Here is an 18274-nt window from a genome sequence, read left to right as displayed (position 1 = left end):
TGCATAACATCTATTTGAAAACAGCATTTCTTCTTTTAATCATACTCCCTTTCATCCTTATTCTGTTGTTTTTAATATTATTGACTGTGAATTGCAGCTGTGTTGTCATTTCTTATAAATTTTTTTGAATCTCACTTTCAGTTTAGATTCATGAATTTTATAACAGCAAAATTGTTTCCATGTCAGTCGCAGTGTGCAGTTAAATAAAATCTTTAAATGTTTAATAAAAATGAATGAATTTAACAACACAGTGTGAAATTCCACACGAAGTCATGAGCTTTAGCTTTAGTGCACATGCCTGAAAAAAAATCTTTGAGCTTCATGTCATTCTGAAATGCATCAATAGGTGGCAGCATTACAGGTTATCTGTCTTGAATCACAGATATTACTACGAAGAAGGAGGTTGGCTCTGTAATTTAGCCCAAGCTAACCCAGTGAAGTAATGCTTGCCTTTTTCTTACCATGTGGATTTAAAAAGAAAGAAAACACCTTGGAAAGAGAGAAGTAATTTTCGGGTGGTGCACTGCATTGACTCTTCACAGCCCATGTTGTGTTTAAATTCGTTCCCGCCCGTCGGAATGCTGCCCGGGCTTAAACTTGTTGGCTGATCCCTTTGAATTAGCAGCTACTGGGCCTTGAAGCCGCAGTGCTCGAGTGTATTGTTAATCCGGGATCAGGGATCTGTGACCGACGGATACTTATTTAAGGTTTTGCTCATTTTTACAAGTCTATTCTTAACATGTCGCACACTGGACCCCCTCCTCGATGGCGTAACTGTCCCAGGAGAGGGCAGCCTGTGGCAGGTAAATAATAACATACATCACATAGATATGGGCTAATTTTTAAAATGTTATCTTCTGCAAGCTATGTAGAGTGAATTAACTTGTTTGCCCAATAACATGTGGACAGAACTAGATTCGCTGCGTTCTCTAAAAATGAAGTTGAAGATAATTTAGGAAAAACTAGCTGTCTCAGTTTGTTGTTGTTTATCTTAGAAGGCTTACAAGAATGTGAGTGTACAGTGCTATCCAAGTGAAATAGCTATATTTAGTAAATAAACCAGTGATAGGTTTTTGCCGCCGAGTTCCATAGCTCACTTACAAAATTACATAAATTTTATATGTTTTAAATTTGCATTTGGATTTTGTTGTGTTTTTGTATACCTAATGAATTTGCCGGATTTATTCAATGAAGTCTGTCGTGACGCTTCTCACATGCCACCTTTAAGGGCGTGCAGGTTAAATACGCATGTAGTGGCTTTCAGTGGTGCTTTAAAACCAAAGTAGTATTCATGGGCAACATTATTCAATTGGGCATAAGTTGCATTAAACATTTTGTTTCCGTCTACAAGCTTCCTAGTATCACGTGTCAAAACAAACCGAGGCTAGGCATGGTGCACGACGGACAGAGCTGCTCTTGTACGAAGTGCCAGAAACTCCTCTGCCTAGAATTGCAGCCATTAGCACACACGTTCAGTTAACGTTTAATGCACAGGTGCACACAAGTAAATTTCCCTGAAAGGTTTCACTACACAGCTTTCAATTTTTGCTATTTATCTCATGTGTGGAATCCTAGGGATTTTGCAATGAGTAGCATTAGCCCAGAAGGTTTTTGATCTAGTGTCTCGCAAAATCTTAATTTCACCCTATCGTCAGAATAATCTGGCTTTTACGATTAGAAGCAATGGATTGCAGTAAATCCAATTAAAAATCAATGATCAATTGTTAATTTAATGATATGACAGTGGTAATATGGATGTTTTGTGGTAGAATATTCATCTGCTGCACCACTCCATCTGGAGGAAGCAAATCTAAGTTACAAAATCCTTGTATTCCTTTGCAACCTGAGAATGAAGATATTAAGAAAAAATAATAAAAAAATATTCTACCCATCTTTCTGACTTTATAAATTCATAAGGATATTTTGTATTTACAATTACATTGTCATAAAATTTGGAGTTCTAAAAAGAATAATGCATAAGAACCCTGACCTAAAAAGAATAAATATTTAATATCTTGTTTAGCAGATTACTCTAAAACTAAAGAATACTTTCACAAGGTGATGAAACACCAAAGTAAAAAAACAGTATTAGAAACAGATGATTATCTATTAGAAACAAAAAGGAAAAACAGTTAAAATACCCCAATACAAGTCACAGCAAAGACAATTAAGATATGAGGAAGAAAGAACATTAAAGTGTTGAGATAATCTACTTACCCTAGGCTAAAATAAATCAGTATAGTAGTTCAAGGTAATGCCTTAATTAAAAGTCTTTGCAAAAAAAGTTACTTTACTGATTTAACATTTATTGATAATGGTTTAATGACTCTTTTTTTCCTAGGTAAATTCCTGCCTATGAAAACGATGTTGGGCCCCAGATATGATGACCAAGTCGCAGAGGAGAACAGGTTTCATCCGAGCATGTTGTCCAACTATTTAAAAAGCCTCAAAGTAAGGAAATTACTAAAGACAAAAGCACTGACATTGAGAAGAAAACCCATTGCTTCACTGTCTCTGTCTTTTCCTCAGGTGAAAATGGGTTTGCTTGTAGATTTGACAAACACTACTCGCTTTTATGACCGCAACGATATTGAGAAAGAAGGAATTAAATATCTGAAGCTCCAGTGCAAAGGGTATGAGCCGATTTTACTGTAAATCTAAAGAATTAAAGGTGTTGAAGTTCTGTCTGTGTTTAATGTGCTGGAATTTGTTATTCCATACTTTTAAAGCCACGGGGAATGTCCTTCTAAAGAGACAACTGCAGTGTTCATCAGGCTCTGTGAGGACTTCATAGAGAAGAATCCCACAGAACTGATTGGTAAGCCATCTCTGTCTATTAATTCTCTTGGTTATTTTCCTGTCATCTTTCTAGTAGAGAGGCAATGCAGTATGTAAGCTTATTATTTTGAAGATGAAGGTGATATTTTCTCCCATTTTTGTGGCATTTAGCAAAAAGAAATAATTTTAATGATTCTAACAGACCGGATTTAGCTTTAGACAGCTAAAAGAAAATTATGTGTTCATTTATGTGGTGCATGCAAATATCTGGTTGAATCTGTATAAAAAGAAATCCATTTTATTTGGTGTTTTGATTTTGCTGTGATTGTTATGATTGTTATTACAATCTGACATTTTCAAGAATTATTTTCCAGTTAAGGAAAATGTTGTACTTCATTCAAACTTATTCACTTTAGTTTTTAGTGTGGCAGCTTGTATTGAGTCTAGATCATCATTAAGGGCTCTGATGAATACAATTAATTGCAAAGTTTCACATAGTTTAACAGCAATGTTTCAGGGTTACTTTATTTTTAATTTTATTTGGTTTATTTTTCATTTTTAAACATCTTTTTCTCCTTCAGTAGTTTGATTCTGGGGAAAACTCTTTTTGCAATATACTGCCGTTTACAGTACATTTACTAAAGTTTACAGTAACTTTGTAGACATGATTTTACTCATGTTCAAGAAGGTGATTTAAGTTAATTTCAAAATTAAAGATAAGGCTGAAGGGTTAAAGTAGATGTTATTAGATTATGGAGAAGATGCAGTTATTTTGAAGCACTACCATTTGTTTACAGCAGAGGGCAGCATTACTATTCAATATGATCCTTTTACAGCAAAGTGTGTTTGCAGGCTTTGTCTAAATAAATGTCTTCCATATGTTTTACTTGCATATTTGTTCACACACATCAATTAGGCTCTTATTGGGGTCTGTTCTGTTTGTAGAACCACGCAGAATAAGCCACCCTGATTAAGTTTTTCATTATTAGTGGTAAAGAGAGTGGGTGAATTTCACACACGCTCCCAAAACAGTTTGATGTCTGTGGAAGTCAGTATTATATTCATTTGTAAAAGTGTAGGAGTTATCATTAGAACAGAAACAGCTCTCCTGGTGAACATTGTGTAGGTGATTGTGGGTGAAGGAGCATCAGTTGGTGTCTAAATTATTTTTTTTTTCCAACTGAAAATGTCAGTGTGTGGGCTTTTATTGTATTGTTTTATGACTTTTGTTTTATGTGGTGCCTTCATAGATCCTTTAATTTTTTTAACGTTTACTATTTTTTGCTTATTTCATTTTTATTTTAGTCAAAGCAATTAGTGTCTGAATAAATAATTAACAACAAAAGGAATCGTTTAGTTGAGAAATAATTCTTGCCATGCCCTAATCAAGCATGAAACTGCGAAGACATGCAGTGTCGCGCTGTTGGCAGCAGGGGGCTCTCTTACACCTCGACTTTCTATTCATTGACTTTTTGCCTCCAAATTCAGCCTTGCCTTGTAAATCGAGTAGCCTGAGCACTAAGTGTCTGATCGTCATCTCAACAACATCCTGTCTTTAGCCAGCTGGTAATCAGGGTTGGCTTTCTCTGCAGAACACATATCCAATTGAAACAGCTGGGTTGATAAAGGCCAGTCAGACCTCCTAACGTGGAGAACTTCTACTCCAGACAACTTTCATTTTGTTTCATTTCAAAGCTTTTGTACACCTCGCTAAGGGAAAAAAGAACTAGTTTCTTAAATTTGGTGCATTTGGGGGGATAAACGTCTCTGCTTTTGTTTGCTTTCATTATGTTTTTAGCATTTTCTATTCATGCTTAATTTCCCTAACTGTTTCACACATCTTTGAGTCTCCTGTGTTTGTCCAGCAGCTGGTTTGAGGCAGATTCTTGATGTAGGTATGAAGTCAGAAAGCACTCTAAGACGATTCACTCCAGTTCTCAAAACATGAACTCATCTCAGAGAGGTTGACACGAACAGAAAAGGGATAACATGCTCTTTCTTTTTTTTTGATTTATTGAATTTTATCAAGACTCTAAAAATAAATAACGTTTTCTAACCACGATGCTTTGCATGGTGTATTCCTCTGATTGTATAGAAGTTTGCATCTACCGCATATTTAATTTGCTGTTTTTTCAAACATTTTTATGTCTCCTGAAGGAGTGCACTGCACACATGGCTTCAATCGGACAGGCTTTCTGATATGTGCGTACCTGGTGGAGAAGATGGACTGGAGGTAAGAGCTGACTGTGATCATTCATACGTCTGAGTGCAGGATTACAGAAAGATCCAGGACCCCGAGCGTGCGCCCATACACCTGTGAGCTGCTCGCAGTCGTCTCGCTTGATAACTCAGACTATCCAGAGTCTCTCCAGTGGATTGCATCATTACTTCAGTTTCATCCTCCCAGCAGTCTTTCTTCAGCTTGCCTTTTGTGCTATTTTTTTTTCCTTTTTTGTCTCTGAGAGATTACAGAATGTGTGAGATGCCACATGAGTGCACTCCGTCAGTACCAATCAACACGGAGCATCGCAAAGGCCGGCCAGGTAGCGGCGACCGGGCCTTTTTCAGAGATGGAAATGGTTTCCAGAAGCCGAGCAGGACGGCTGGGGGTTGGGGGTGCATCTTTGCTCTGAGGTGGAGAATCTCTGGAGATGTGGGGGCTGAATTAAACCCTCCCACCTCCCACTGTTTCCTGTGAAATGAAAATTCTCAGGCCGTTTTCAGCTGTCATCCACTGTTAATGTGTTGAAAGATAATTCAGCTCTGAAACTGTTAACAGTGGTCCAAATTTATTTATTTATCTGTTATTTTTGGATTGTTGCTGGAAATAGAAATGGAATTGTCATTAATGTGTGATTAGGCCTGCAATAACAGTTTATCTATGATGATGTGAATGCCAAGTAATTTTTTTGTTTATGTCCACGGTTTAAGATCAGACTGCAACTCCCAACTTTAAAACATGAAACACATAGTTTGTTTTGAGTGAAATTTTAATTTGGGAAGTTTCTGCTGTTAATCAATATCTTATACCCTAAGGAGCTCAATGTGGATGAAAAATAGCCTCTTTAGGCGTAAAAGCTAAACTAGAATCCATCATAATAATTGCAGGATTTAGCCCAGTTACACCAGATGTTGCACAAAGCCATGTTGGACGACATCCCTTTAAGCTGTTTGTTAAAGGGCAAGCAGGTAAAAAAATAAAAATGACTTGACAGGTGACTGGATTAGCCACGTCTTCTATTATGAATTAGAGCAGATGGAAGGTTAAAGTCTTGATAAAGCCATGAAGCCATTGAGAAAAGCCTTCTGTTCTACTTTTAGGCACCAGATTTCTGTCCTCGAAGTTTTTGCATTTTGTTGTGTACAGACATAATTTTCAATGTAATTTTGTGAGATTTTATGTTGATAAGAAACACAAAAAGACAAATATTTGGTAAGCAAGAGGAAAATTATTCATAGTTTTAAGTGAAAATCTGAAATGCATGGCATGCTTTACTATTCAGCCTGACAAAAATGATTAGAGAATGACACAACTGTGAACCTACAAAGAAATGGTCACCCAATTAAACCGACAGACTAGACAAAGTGAAACTTAATCAAACCTTCTGCTATCCTCTGTTGGGGAAGCAACATCAGAGCCTTTAGAGACTTAAAAATGCTAAACTACCTGAGATTGAAGGCTGGTTCTGTTCTGGGGACCACCAGAACAGAACCAACAAGAAGAGTTTCAACTATATTTAATTTCCCTTTGGGAGTAATGAAGGTTTTGAATTGAAATTACCACAATGGATAGAGCTAAATATTACGCAATCTTGATATATTCAGAATGATGCTAGAATGCTCCAATCAAAGTCCAGATCAAAATAAAACTGACAATCTATGGTAAGACTTAGACATTGAAGAGAAAATTTGGTTCTACGAAGTATTGAGTCTTAAAGGTTTAACACAAATTCAGGCCACACCTGCTTTTTATATTTATAAAAACAAAGCAAAACAAAACAGAGTATTCCAACTATGGTCTACTTTATGCTGGTCTATTATGTAAACTTCCAAAGCAATGCATTGTAGTTTGTTGGTTTAGGCTGATGAGCTGTGAAGAGGTGAAGAATTGGTTTTAGAATTGAGGCCACAGTAGCACCACCTCTATTAGCGAAGGTCCTTCTGTTTCACTATGCAACCCAAACTGCTCCAAAATACCTGTGTTGGAGCCTAAATTCATAAATTTTAAAATAAATACAATTTCCTTTGTGTTTATAATGACAATAAGAGCCATGTTGTAACCTTAAGCTGCTAAAAAGTATAAGTCAGTCCTCTCATTTAGCTGCTGCAGCCTTAAAAGACTGTTTGTAACTAAATTTGAATACACTTAGACCTTTTACAAAATGATTATGGTACTTTGATCAAATCCAGTCATCATCTGTAATATAGGAAATATTTATTATCTCTTTAGGAACAGAAAACATCACATTGAAAACTTAACATCGCAGTAGTGGTGATATGAAGTTTTTATTTATTTTCCTGCCCGGGTGAGTTTTTACCAAACACAAACCCTCCCCATCTGTTTTGTTCTTTTCCTTATCAGCATCGAGGCAGCTGTGGCTGCTTTCGCCCAGGCTCGGGCTCCTGGGATCTATAAGGGAGACTACCTCAAAGAGCTTTTCTGTCGCTATGGTGACGAAGAGGACACGCCTCCAGCCCCCGCGCTGCCCGAGTGGTGCTTCGACGACGACGACGATGGCGGCGATGTGGACGACGACGGCAACGCGGTTGGCCAGGAGTCGGGCCCCAGCTCCTCGGGGTTGGCGCCGGGCAAGAGGAAGAAGGAGAAACTAAAACTGGTCAGAGGCTCCGTGCTGGCTGATGTGATGTGACGCAGGATTGTAAAAATAGTCCCCTATATATATATATATATATAGATATATATATTAATTAACCACATGTGATAAACAAATTGTAATTATAATCTTAGATTTACTGCTGCAGTGAGACGCTACTTCAAAAATAACGGAGAATAACATGTATTTTTTAACTTTTTATTGCGCCCACATTGAAAACCTGAGTCGAGGCGAACCTAATAGGCGAGAATATGATCCACCAGACAGATCTGGAGAAGAGAGCAGCAGCTCTTAGAGCCGTTACTGCAGCACTCGGCTGTCGTTAAGGAATACTGTCTCTCGGTTGAGAGGCCCACCTCTTCAGTTAGACCAGTCTGTGGCTGCCTGGCTGTTAGGAGAAAAATATGTGCAGAGCCCGAGAGTATTTGTGGAAACACTTGACTTCAATGTTTAATGGTAACCAGAGTAATTGGGTGGTTTTAAAACATTTTTTGTTCCTTCTGAGCCTGCTAAAGTCCTCTAATCTTTTCATAATTATTCTAAAAGTATAATTTCATCCATTAGCCCACCTGCTTCTTTTATGGATTTTTAAAAAATGAATTTATTTCTTGTTTCTTGTGGCCACCCAGAATCCACTTCTGCTGCTCTGTTGGACTCTGCAGCTCTGATCTCAGGAGATTAGCCACACTCTCTGCCAGGTCAGAGGCATTCGAGGTGAGGGAGAAATTAGATCCCTTTTCTCACTCGTGTGCACTCTGCTGTAACAAACCATTTTAGAGGAAGCTGGAACATATCGCTGATGGTAAATTGCTGGAGGCCAAGCCATTACCCAGTATTATCATGATCAACTTTTAAAGCAATCGGAATGATATAATCCCTCTCTCTTCAGGTTTGTTTTTGAACAAACAGTGGAGCTTATAGAAAAGATCACTTATGTGACTGATTAAATCATTTCTCTATTGACTAAATGACTTTGTTTTGTTTCAAAGTCAGAATTTTAAATAATGCGTAGTTTTAATGTAGTAGTTAATGTGCAAAATTTGAGTTAAGTGGCAACACTTCAAAAACTCCATTTTGGAAATCATTAGAAAATCCGCTAAGTTATCAATAATGGGAATAGTAGGCCTTCACAAGTTTTGTTCATCCCTTGGTACAATTCCCAGAAGATTGAAAGTGACATATTCATCTGTAAGTATGTGTGTCCCAGAGATCATGAATGCATTTTGGACCAATTTCAGCAAATTCAACCACAGAACAAAAGCAAAAAACAAGGGGAAGATTCATTATCCACAGTGAAAAAGGTTGAGTGTAGAACAAGCCATTATTTTGAAATCAAAATTAAATGCTGGATTATAGTTTGAAATTGCAATTGGACAAATAATTCTTTGTGACATTTTGGTCTGGTGAAGCTGAACTTGGGATGTTTGGACATAATGACCATTACAACATTTTGGAATAAAAAGGGGAGTGTTTTGCTGCAGAGTGTAAAATGGATAGCATCACAAAAGGCGTTATGTGGAAATATTGGAGCAACAACTCCAATATTGGAGTGTGTGAGCAAGGTGGCTTCAAATCTGTTACACCATATTTGTCAGTGAGAATGAGGCAAATAACCAAAAAGCCATTATTGGAGAAATCTTGACTTAAAACAAAATAGTTTGGTCTAATTTCATGTCAGCTAAAAAAAAAAGTTTTGACTTTAATGTCTGTGCTCCTTTATATTTTGTTAATTGCTGAATGGAGTGCATAAGACATTACTAAGTTTTCTTTCCTCTGCAGCTATTTTTCCTAATACGGATTTGCTGTATTTGAGATGACACACTGTTGTGCCTCATCTGTTTCTGTTTGTCTCTTTTTACTCTCACATTGAAGCAGTTAGCAGGACTTACCTGCTCAGAACAAGCATCAAAAAACAAGCAAATGAAAGGAGGAAGTACTTTAAAAGTGATTGTGTCAGCAGTATAAGAGCAAGGTTAAAGCTGTAGTGAGACTGAGTCGAGGCAGAATAGCAAGCTTTATGAGGCTAATACTTTCAATAATTAATGTGTCAATGTTTTCAGATGGTTAAAAATAAAAATAGGATTTTTCTTTGAATATCTCTGCCTGCTCCTTTTGTACTCGGCAACTCAGAACCAAAGAAACATCTGTTTTGGATCACTGTGTGTAGGAGGAGGTGAATGTTTATTCCAAACTCCACACCTTTTTACTTTCCTCTTTCTTTTACTTTCTCCTCTCAGGGTGCAGTGTTTCTTGAAGGGATCTCAGTGAAAGGGGTCACACAGGTCACGACCCAACCCAAGTTGGGCGAGATCCAAAGAATGTGTCAGGAGATGGCCGAGTGGGACAGGTGAGGCGCTCCTTAGTCACGCTCCTCGCTCTCTCTCTCTTTTGGGAAACACGCTCCTCGCTCTCTCTCTCTTTTGGGAAACTGTGTGTATACAAATGTATGTAGGTGTACATAGTTAGGAGTGACTCATCTGTTTCAACTTTATTTTCTCCTTGTTTTTTATTTTTGGAGCATCTTCACACTTTCAGGCAGGGGGTAAAATCAGAAATAGATTTTTATATTTTAGGGGAATATACCGTAGCAGTTTTTTTTTTCTTTAACGGAACTTGCCAGCCCCGCTGAGCTGTCTCATCCCAGCACAGAGAACAATCCACACTGTAATTTGCTTGCTTTTAAATACTTTCTTTAAGCGCCGTGTGCTAATTTCTAGTTTTACAATGTCATCTAAATGGGCTGATGCAGAGGGTTTTTCCATGAAGGGTTTCAAAAGAGAAAATGTTCTCGAAGTAATCGGTGTGTAGAACCAAAATTACGTGGAGTGTCCTTTATTTATCTTATCTATTGTAGGAGGGCAAAATTTTCCATGCTTTCTGAGCTCATCCTTTCACTTTTACAGACTTTATAATATACTGAATGTTTTTAAGGAAATAACTAGGCAGTTAAAGCTGCAACATTTCTACAGTTCAAGCTTAAAAACTCCCAAACAAGCTTTATATCTATGAAATATTTATTTATTAATAAAAATCAAATTTAGTCATTTTTTCAATCACTCTTTGATGCATGCAAAACAATCAAAGCAGAAAAGCCTCCCCTAACCATAACACTTTAATCTCTGTTCTTAATAGTTTTATATAAGATTTTTATTTATTTAACTTTTATTTAGTCAGATGAGACAAGTAAGAATTAGTCTTATTTACACAACCAACCCGGGATCTGCATTTGGTTTACGAGCGAGCACGTCCTCTTGTTCTGGTATCAGAATAATTCAATATACACCCGTACATCTAAAGATCAAAGATTTCTCCAGAAGTCCTGATCTTTGTTTATATTCACTTTATTAAACCTTAATCTGGTCTTTATCTTGAAAGGTGGAACAAATGTTTCCTCTTTGCATACCTCCCATTAGAGTTAAATGTGCACAGTCTTTTTCTGACTGTACAAGTACCTGCTGTAGGTTTCAGGATGACACTTCAGGAATTTCGGGAACTTCTTCTGTCACCTTCTCATCTCCTCATGAGATAAGCTTGCTTGTATGACCATGTTTGTAGTTGTTTTTGTCCTCCATCTTTTTTCGATACAGTGCCAGGGTTGATTTCTACTTCTTTTGAGACTCTTTAAAAAGCCCAGGCTTTTTTTTGAAGCCCTCATATATCTCCTTTGATCTCATTCATGATGTTCACTCTCACTTCAACAATCAGAAGCTTACTAGACAAAGTCTTTCATGTGTAAACAAGACAATCTGGCCTCAAAATGCAGACCAGCAATGTTTTAATCATATGCTCTTGGTGTCATACATGTGGGTGAGATTTTTAGCCATTTTAAGCGGAAACTAATGTTTGCCATAATAATCTGATTATTATTAACTATCAGTGGTTTTCTGTCTAAATATTAAAATACTTGCATTTGTGTCCATTGCATGTTGAAATGAAAGTCAGTTTTAAGTATTTCTCTCTGCTGTTTACTAACTCTTGATGTAATTTAATGTTTTTTTAGCCAGTCACTGTTTCCTTTCAGTGTCACATGTATCATGTTTGGATTTTCAAGCAATTATTTACATAAAAAGCCTTCTATAAGATTTGTAAACTTTGGGCTTGATAAAGAATTACTGTATTAGACTTAATATTGAGCTAAGAAGAGATGCTGCGTAGTTTTCAATAAGAGCGTATATATGTGATCGATGTCTTGCGTAATGATAGATGTTCCTGTGAAATAAATTGCTAATTTTTGTTTTATATGATGTAATGTTTTATGTGATTTAATGAAATATTGGACTAAATGTGAGCCCAATTACAATATTTTCTGATAACAGGTCTGGATTTCCGGGTGCGCAGCCAGTGTCCATGGACCGACAAAATCTTCGTTTTCTAGAGCAGAATCCTTATAAAGTCAGCTGGAAAGCTGATGGCACACGGTAAGTTGATTTTCTTTTTTTTGCAGCACATGCCAGTGCAGGTGCCATACTTTCTATCTCTGATGAGATAGAATTTGTGTGTCTAATTGATTGAGCTTGTTCTGAGTCAATGGGAACACATTGAGTTTATGTCTTCAAGGAGAGCTGTGCAACGTTTGTTTAATTCATCATCCAAGGTGCTGGAAACACATTTCTCCCTTGCAGGTTTTCTTTTTTTTTTTTTTTGCTTTCCTGTCACACTTAAATGTTTCAAATCATCAAACTAAAATTTAATACCAGACAATGATAACCTGAGTAAATACAAACTGTAGTTTTCAAGAGATTATTTTATTCATTACGTGAATTCAGACCAACCTGATTCTATGTGAAAAGTAATTCACCTAAATCTAATCAATGCTTGATCTGTCTTCTACTATAAAGCGTCTACAACTGGCAATGAGCCAGACATATCACTCTTCTTTTTTTCTTTTTTTTTTGCACAATTGTTTGAATTCTGCCACATTGAAATGTTTTCAACACACGTTTCAAAGTCATGCCACAGCTTCTTAATCACACTGAAGCCTAGTCTTTGACTAGACCACTCCAAAACTGTTGACTTTTTTAGATTTTGAGAGGTGGACTCACTGAGAACAAAATTTTGGTTTTCATCAACTGTTTCAAGTTATTCGGTTCCTTACGCAGCAAAGCAGCCCCAAATCATCACACTGAAACCTTGAAATATGACAGAAAAACAGAAAATAATATCAAGACACATTTATTCAAAGTACACAGCGACTGTAAAACTTTGCAGTATGATTAAAGGATAGAAAGACAATCAATGATTCCTTTTCAGTAACTTTTATCATGGGAATTTAGAATCACTTGAGCCTGAAGAAGTAATTATTCTGTATGTTATGAAATGCTTTATACCTTACTGCAGCAGTTTTGATTCCAGAACCTAAACTTTGGAAAACAATTCTGGTCTCATGGGAGTACACCACTGCTCTGTTAGGATAAAACAGCACCAGAAGGTCCTTAAAGTATGACTGAGCTTAGCCATTAAGACTTTGTTTGAGGTCTGAAAGGAAGCTTAACACGACTTGTACTCCCTCATTAAGTTTTAATTACAGTATATAGCTAATCAAGCAGGCTGCTTTCTGTATGGCAGTGAAGATGTGTAAATTAGCTGCTCTGATGGATAAATCCAGACTCAGAGGAATGACTTTGTCCAGTCTGTCATCCATGAAGAATAAGAAATGCACCAGGGCACTTGCTCTTTCCCGTCACGTTGTGAATTTGTTGTTTTCTTTTGTTTCATGTCTCTCTACTGCTCGAGGCCACTGCTGCAAGGGAAGAGAGACATTTTAGTATTCTGCTAGTCGGCTGTGAAGCACTGCCTCTTTGACTGGTGCAAATGCGCTGTGTGCAGATGAATATTTAATGACTGCAGTCAATTTCAGAATTTTACATATCGGCGCTTTAATTTCCTGTAAGCGGGAGACTTGGAGGGAACAGATTTGGCTCCTGACCAGGACGCTGCTAATGTGCGTAATTAGCTGCTGTTATCTGCAAAACGCTTGAGAATGCAGTTAAAAGTTTTCTTAAATTTGATCAGAGACTTTGAGCTCTTCCTCTGCTTACCTAAACTCTTGACGTGCAACCTGTCTTCCCTCCAGCAACTGGAGTTTTAAAGGGTAGCGATGCTGTATGTGATTTCATCAGTAGTGATGCAGAAATGAGGCGCAGCATGTTGTGTGTGACTCATCACCCAGGCTCAGGATATGCGCTATGCTGATATTACTTCTTTTTTTTTACTCTCCTCATAGTTAGTAAGAAACATTTTAATGTTGGGAATAAAAAACAACAACAAGCAGGGCATACTGCATTGAACTGTATCATCACAATACTTATGTTTTATTTGGTTTGAGAAAATTTTGGGTTATCAGTGGTCAGAGACAAATACCATGAAAAATATTGATTATTAATTCTTGATCCCACTCTATTCATTGTTAAAATCTAAAAAAAAACACCATAAAAATTTTAAAATATAACAAGACTGATAAATGTAAAGGTAGTGTGCATGCTTAGTAGAATGTGCTGTTTCCAAAGGGGTAATGATCATAACTGAATTGCAGTAAATTATTCTTATCATGTACTCAATGAAAAGTGCAGGACATTTTTAATTAAGTGTTTCCTGATTCTAATTAAATAAATTGTATTTTAAAATTCATTATTTTTAGCAATGGTGTGCAATTTTTTTAATTATTTTTTGTGAAAAGGTAAACCAAACAAAAGGAAAATTAACCAACTTTATTGTTCTTCTAGAGATCCTCTCTGTCCCAAGAAAATGATCCTGGCAGTCTCATTTTGTGACTGCAGGGCTGTGCATCAGCAAACCTGACAGCTCAACTGCATTGCTCACTAACACAATAACAAGCAAAAAATGATGACAAACTGCTGAAGTGAATCTACTTAGCTAAAAATAATTTGCAGTCTTTCCCTCATGCACAGAGCAGCCATACAGCAAACAATAAACTGTCACTGTCTTATCTGGCAAGTGCATGGCTTCTAATGGGCTTTGGAAAATCTGCGAATTGGCCAAGAGGAGAAACTTCAACTCAGTTGAATTTTAAATCGGCTTGTTATAGGGTCTTCTGACATTGGTTGATTGGTTTGTGCATCAGTAAGGAAGGAGGAAAAGGAGCAAGATGAGGGGAGGAGGTGTGAGCGGTTTGGGTTTTAAAGAAATGACTTGGATTTTCTTGATGAAAGACTTTGGAAAGTTTTGGATTTCCTGTATTAAGATTACTCTAATTCATTTTCGTTCCTCAAAGATTCAGTTAAAATAATTATCAATTATGAATTACTCTCTATTAGATAATGAGGTTTAATCAGAATGAATGTTCTCAGAAGACTGAGCTGCTTGGTTTAAATCCAGTTAAAAGATATAAATAAACTAAGCATTTGTTTTACTTATGAAAGTAAGTTACATAACGCACAAAGCATGTTGTTTTTCATTGTAAAGCTACAGCTTGCCTAGTTCAAGTCCTGAAACTATTTCCTCAACATAGTTGGGATCAGCTGTTCATTGTTGCATGACTTTGTGAGGTTGTATTGAAGCCTGCTTGTAGCCGTCAGAAAGAAGTTTGCTCTTAAAAATTGGACTTGGTTGCTTCTTTCCGGTTTGAAAAGAATAAACTATTATCCAAAATAAAGCAGTTGGAGAGTGCCGTTTTAGAACCACTTTGTCTTTGTTTACTCTTTGTAAATAAGGGAGGTTTTAGTCAACACTGTTATTTACAGAGTTCAGTGTTGGATTTTTTGAATAGTCATGAATTATGTATTTTCCAGATCCAGAAAGAATGGAGAAGATAGAAAAAAAATGACAAGAAAGTAGGATTTGAAAATATGTACGTATTTCAAGGCAGGTTTTACTTTACAGCATCATTCATACAAAGTGCTAAAGAAATTAAAAAATAGTTTAAAAGGCACTTTCAAGACAATTTAAAAAGTAAACAAAACGCAATTTGAAAAATAAACAGATAAGACATGAAAAAATAAAATGATTTAGGCTTGTAGTGGTTTAAAGGAGTTTCATAGATGAGGAACTAAATACTACCGCCAAAGGAAATTACATTTGTCTACATTTCTTACACTTGAGGAAACCCTGACCCTATACATCTTTGACCATGAATATTCTGGATGATGTCACTGTAAGAGTCTGTTTTTAAAAAATCTATTTTTAATTAGTCTTATGTCATCTAATTTTCAAAACAATGAATTTGGAGGGTTTTGTTATCTGCAAGCTATAATCATAAAAAGTAAAAGAAACAAATGCTTGAAGAATTTTTCTATGTCTATTAATCTGAGTTTTGTTTTCTGAAATCACTATTGATGAATTTTGGAACTTTTCCACAAGATTCCATGTTTTTTAGTTGCACCTGTAGAAAGCTGTGTGGCACCTGCATTGATATTGTAAGATGAGTAAAAGTGGAGATTGAGAATAGAATCTTGATGAATTCCACAAATGACACAAAGTTTTGTTTTAGTCTAAGTCAAATTTAAACCAATCCCTCCCATGTTTTTATTCTCAGAATTTCTTCCATGTACCGTTTAATGTTGTCAGAATCAGAATTTTTTTAAAAAGTTGATCCAATAAAACTGTTTTGTTGTAGATTTTTTTAAAGTTACACACTATCAATCAATCTATCCTTTCACTTGTTCATCTGTCTTTCATCCGTCCATCTCTCTGTCCATCTTTCTGTCTATCCAGCACCCATGTACCTGCTAACCAATCTATCTAATCATCTGTTCTTTCATCCTCCCACCACTTTATCCATCCAATCTGTTCGCCCTCCCCTCATGTCCAGATTTGTAGGTTCAATAAAGATTCAGATCTGTATTCATGTCCCATTGGTCAATTAATTTTACAGCAATCCACAATAAAGACCAGCAATTAAAATTTAACTAGAAAGCTTTTCATAGAATTCCACTGCTGCAACCAAAGGTAAAGACTAAGACTAGACAGCAAAGCTGTACCACTACAAAAAATATCTGCCATAAAATTAACTATTTATTTGCTTCAATAAATCTGGAAATGCGAGTCACAAAGTTAAATTCCTATATGTATATTTTTTCAACTATGTTTATCACAACACACTAACAAGATCTGGCAACATAAAGTTTCTTCACCTCTAATCTGAAAGGGCAGTCACAATTTCCTTTTTGTCTTTAAAGGGAAAATAACCCGAGCCTCATTGGTTTGACGAAAAATGCAGCACTTCCCCTTCACATACCACTAATGATGTGCAAAGCCCTTGGATCTGATTTAAGCCCTCCCCTGAAGCTCAGCTGCTGTCAGTCATGCCGCAGGACTGGACTAGCAAAGCTGGCGCTCCTGCCATCTACGCCTCATTAGGGCTAAAGAGCTTGGGGGACATGGCTCAGGGTGTAGGAATAAAATCCAAGCCTCACAGCGTCCATTAGAGGACAGGGAGACAGAAACAGAAGAGGCAGAGGCGAACAGACCTACACTTGTGTGCATAAAAGAGCACATTATATTTAATAGTTTCCTGATTTGTCGGAGGAAACGATTACAGTTTCTGCTGTGAAATTATTTCGGAGAAGTGGGGAAGAGATGAATCAGGTGAAACTGGGATGAAGAGCAGGGCCACTGGGAGTAGCAGTGAACTAATGGTCTTCCTCTTTTTTTTCTTCTGAGCACTTGACAACATTACCCATGGCTAACTGGCCAATTAGACAGCAGGGGAACCACTTCTGCTCAGCTCAGACCTGTTGTGTCCGTACTGGATGACAGATCTTCTCAGCTGTGGCTCTCAGCCTGTTTGATCTTTTGAGCCATTAGTCATTTTGTGACATAAAACCCATTATTCGTTTTCAAAAGGAGATTTTCCCGTTTGTGTGTACTATGATTTGCCTAAACTGAGCTGTGCAGACATTGGATTCTTTCTTCCTCACCCTGGTAAATCCTGCGATAACCGTGTCTACTCTCACCGTGAAAAGTGCAGCAATATCTGGCCAGCACTTTATTTTTCCTCTTCTCCTCCTCCCGCATCTGATTCTTCTTTCAGATACTGTAAGACAGTGGGATATTGAACTCTTCTCTTTACCCTTAACTGTGTAGCCTCTTCACTGGACAAACATCTTTTAGAAGCACTTGGGAATAATTAAGTTATGGGCATAGCCTTATTGGATTTTCTTTAAATAATACTCAGTTAAAAGGATTGTTAACTTTAAAGGGAGTGGCATCTACCTGCACTGGAGGAAAAGTAGTGATGTTGTTTATTGACTTGTTACAATGATATGCTACCTTTGGTAATCTGCTCTTCAAGCTGTTTTGTTAAACTGCATTTTCAAGTTACTCACTGAAATGCGCACTTTTTCAGAGTATTTAATACTTAGAGTTTTGGGTTGAAGAAACTTCTTTTTTATATAATCTAACCACTGACTTGAGAAGTGAATTACACTTATAATTGCTTCATAACCTTTAAGGCAGAGTCTATTCGGCGAACATTTTGGCCTCAAACTTGGTGTGTTGGTAGCTTGAAAATTGGGCAAGTCCAAAGATTTTAGTGAATTTGACATGGGCCAAATTGCGATGCCTAGTTGACTACAAAATTTCAGCTCCTATGGGTTGTTCCCTGTGTGCAGCGACATGATCATGGGTGGGAAAACAACTAAAACTGCAGAAGCAGTTATTGATGGATCTGATTGAAAGTTGTCAGAAAACACTGTGTTGTGTAT

The 18274-nt window shown here is 36.9% G+C and overlaps 1 protein-coding gene across 1 annotated transcript in view; it reads left to right on the top strand.

Annotated features, from left to right (window-relative positions):
- Positions 1 to 383: 383 nt before the first annotated feature.
- Positions 384 to 18274, top strand: part of rngtt (RNA guanylyltransferase and 5'-phosphatase) — a 102447-nt gene continuing 84556 nt past the window's right edge. The window contains exons 1-8 of the mRNA XM_023347884.1: positions 384 to 803; positions 2342 to 2451; positions 2530 to 2633; positions 2730 to 2818; positions 4936 to 5011; positions 7361 to 7616; positions 9851 to 9960; positions 11930 to 12031. Of these exons, the coding sequence (XP_023203652.1) occupies positions 740 to 803; positions 2342 to 2451; positions 2530 to 2633; positions 2730 to 2818; positions 4936 to 5011; positions 7361 to 7616; positions 9851 to 9960; positions 11930 to 12031 (911 nt within the window). The 5' untranslated portion in view covers positions 384 to 739. The remainder of the gene's footprint in view (positions 804 to 2341; positions 2452 to 2529; positions 2634 to 2729; positions 2819 to 4935; positions 5012 to 7360; positions 7617 to 9850; positions 9961 to 11929; positions 12032 to 18274) is intronic.

The sequence above is a fragment of the Xiphophorus maculatus genome, chromosome 15, assembly GCF_002775205.1.
Source record: "Xiphophorus maculatus strain JP 163 A chromosome 15, X_maculatus-5.0-male, whole genome shotgun sequence".
Lineage (NCBI taxonomy): Eukaryota > Metazoa > Chordata > Actinopteri > Cyprinodontiformes > Poeciliidae > Xiphophorus > Xiphophorus maculatus.
Note: the sequence above shows the minus strand (reverse complement) of the source record. Positions and strands in the feature narration are given on the sequence as shown.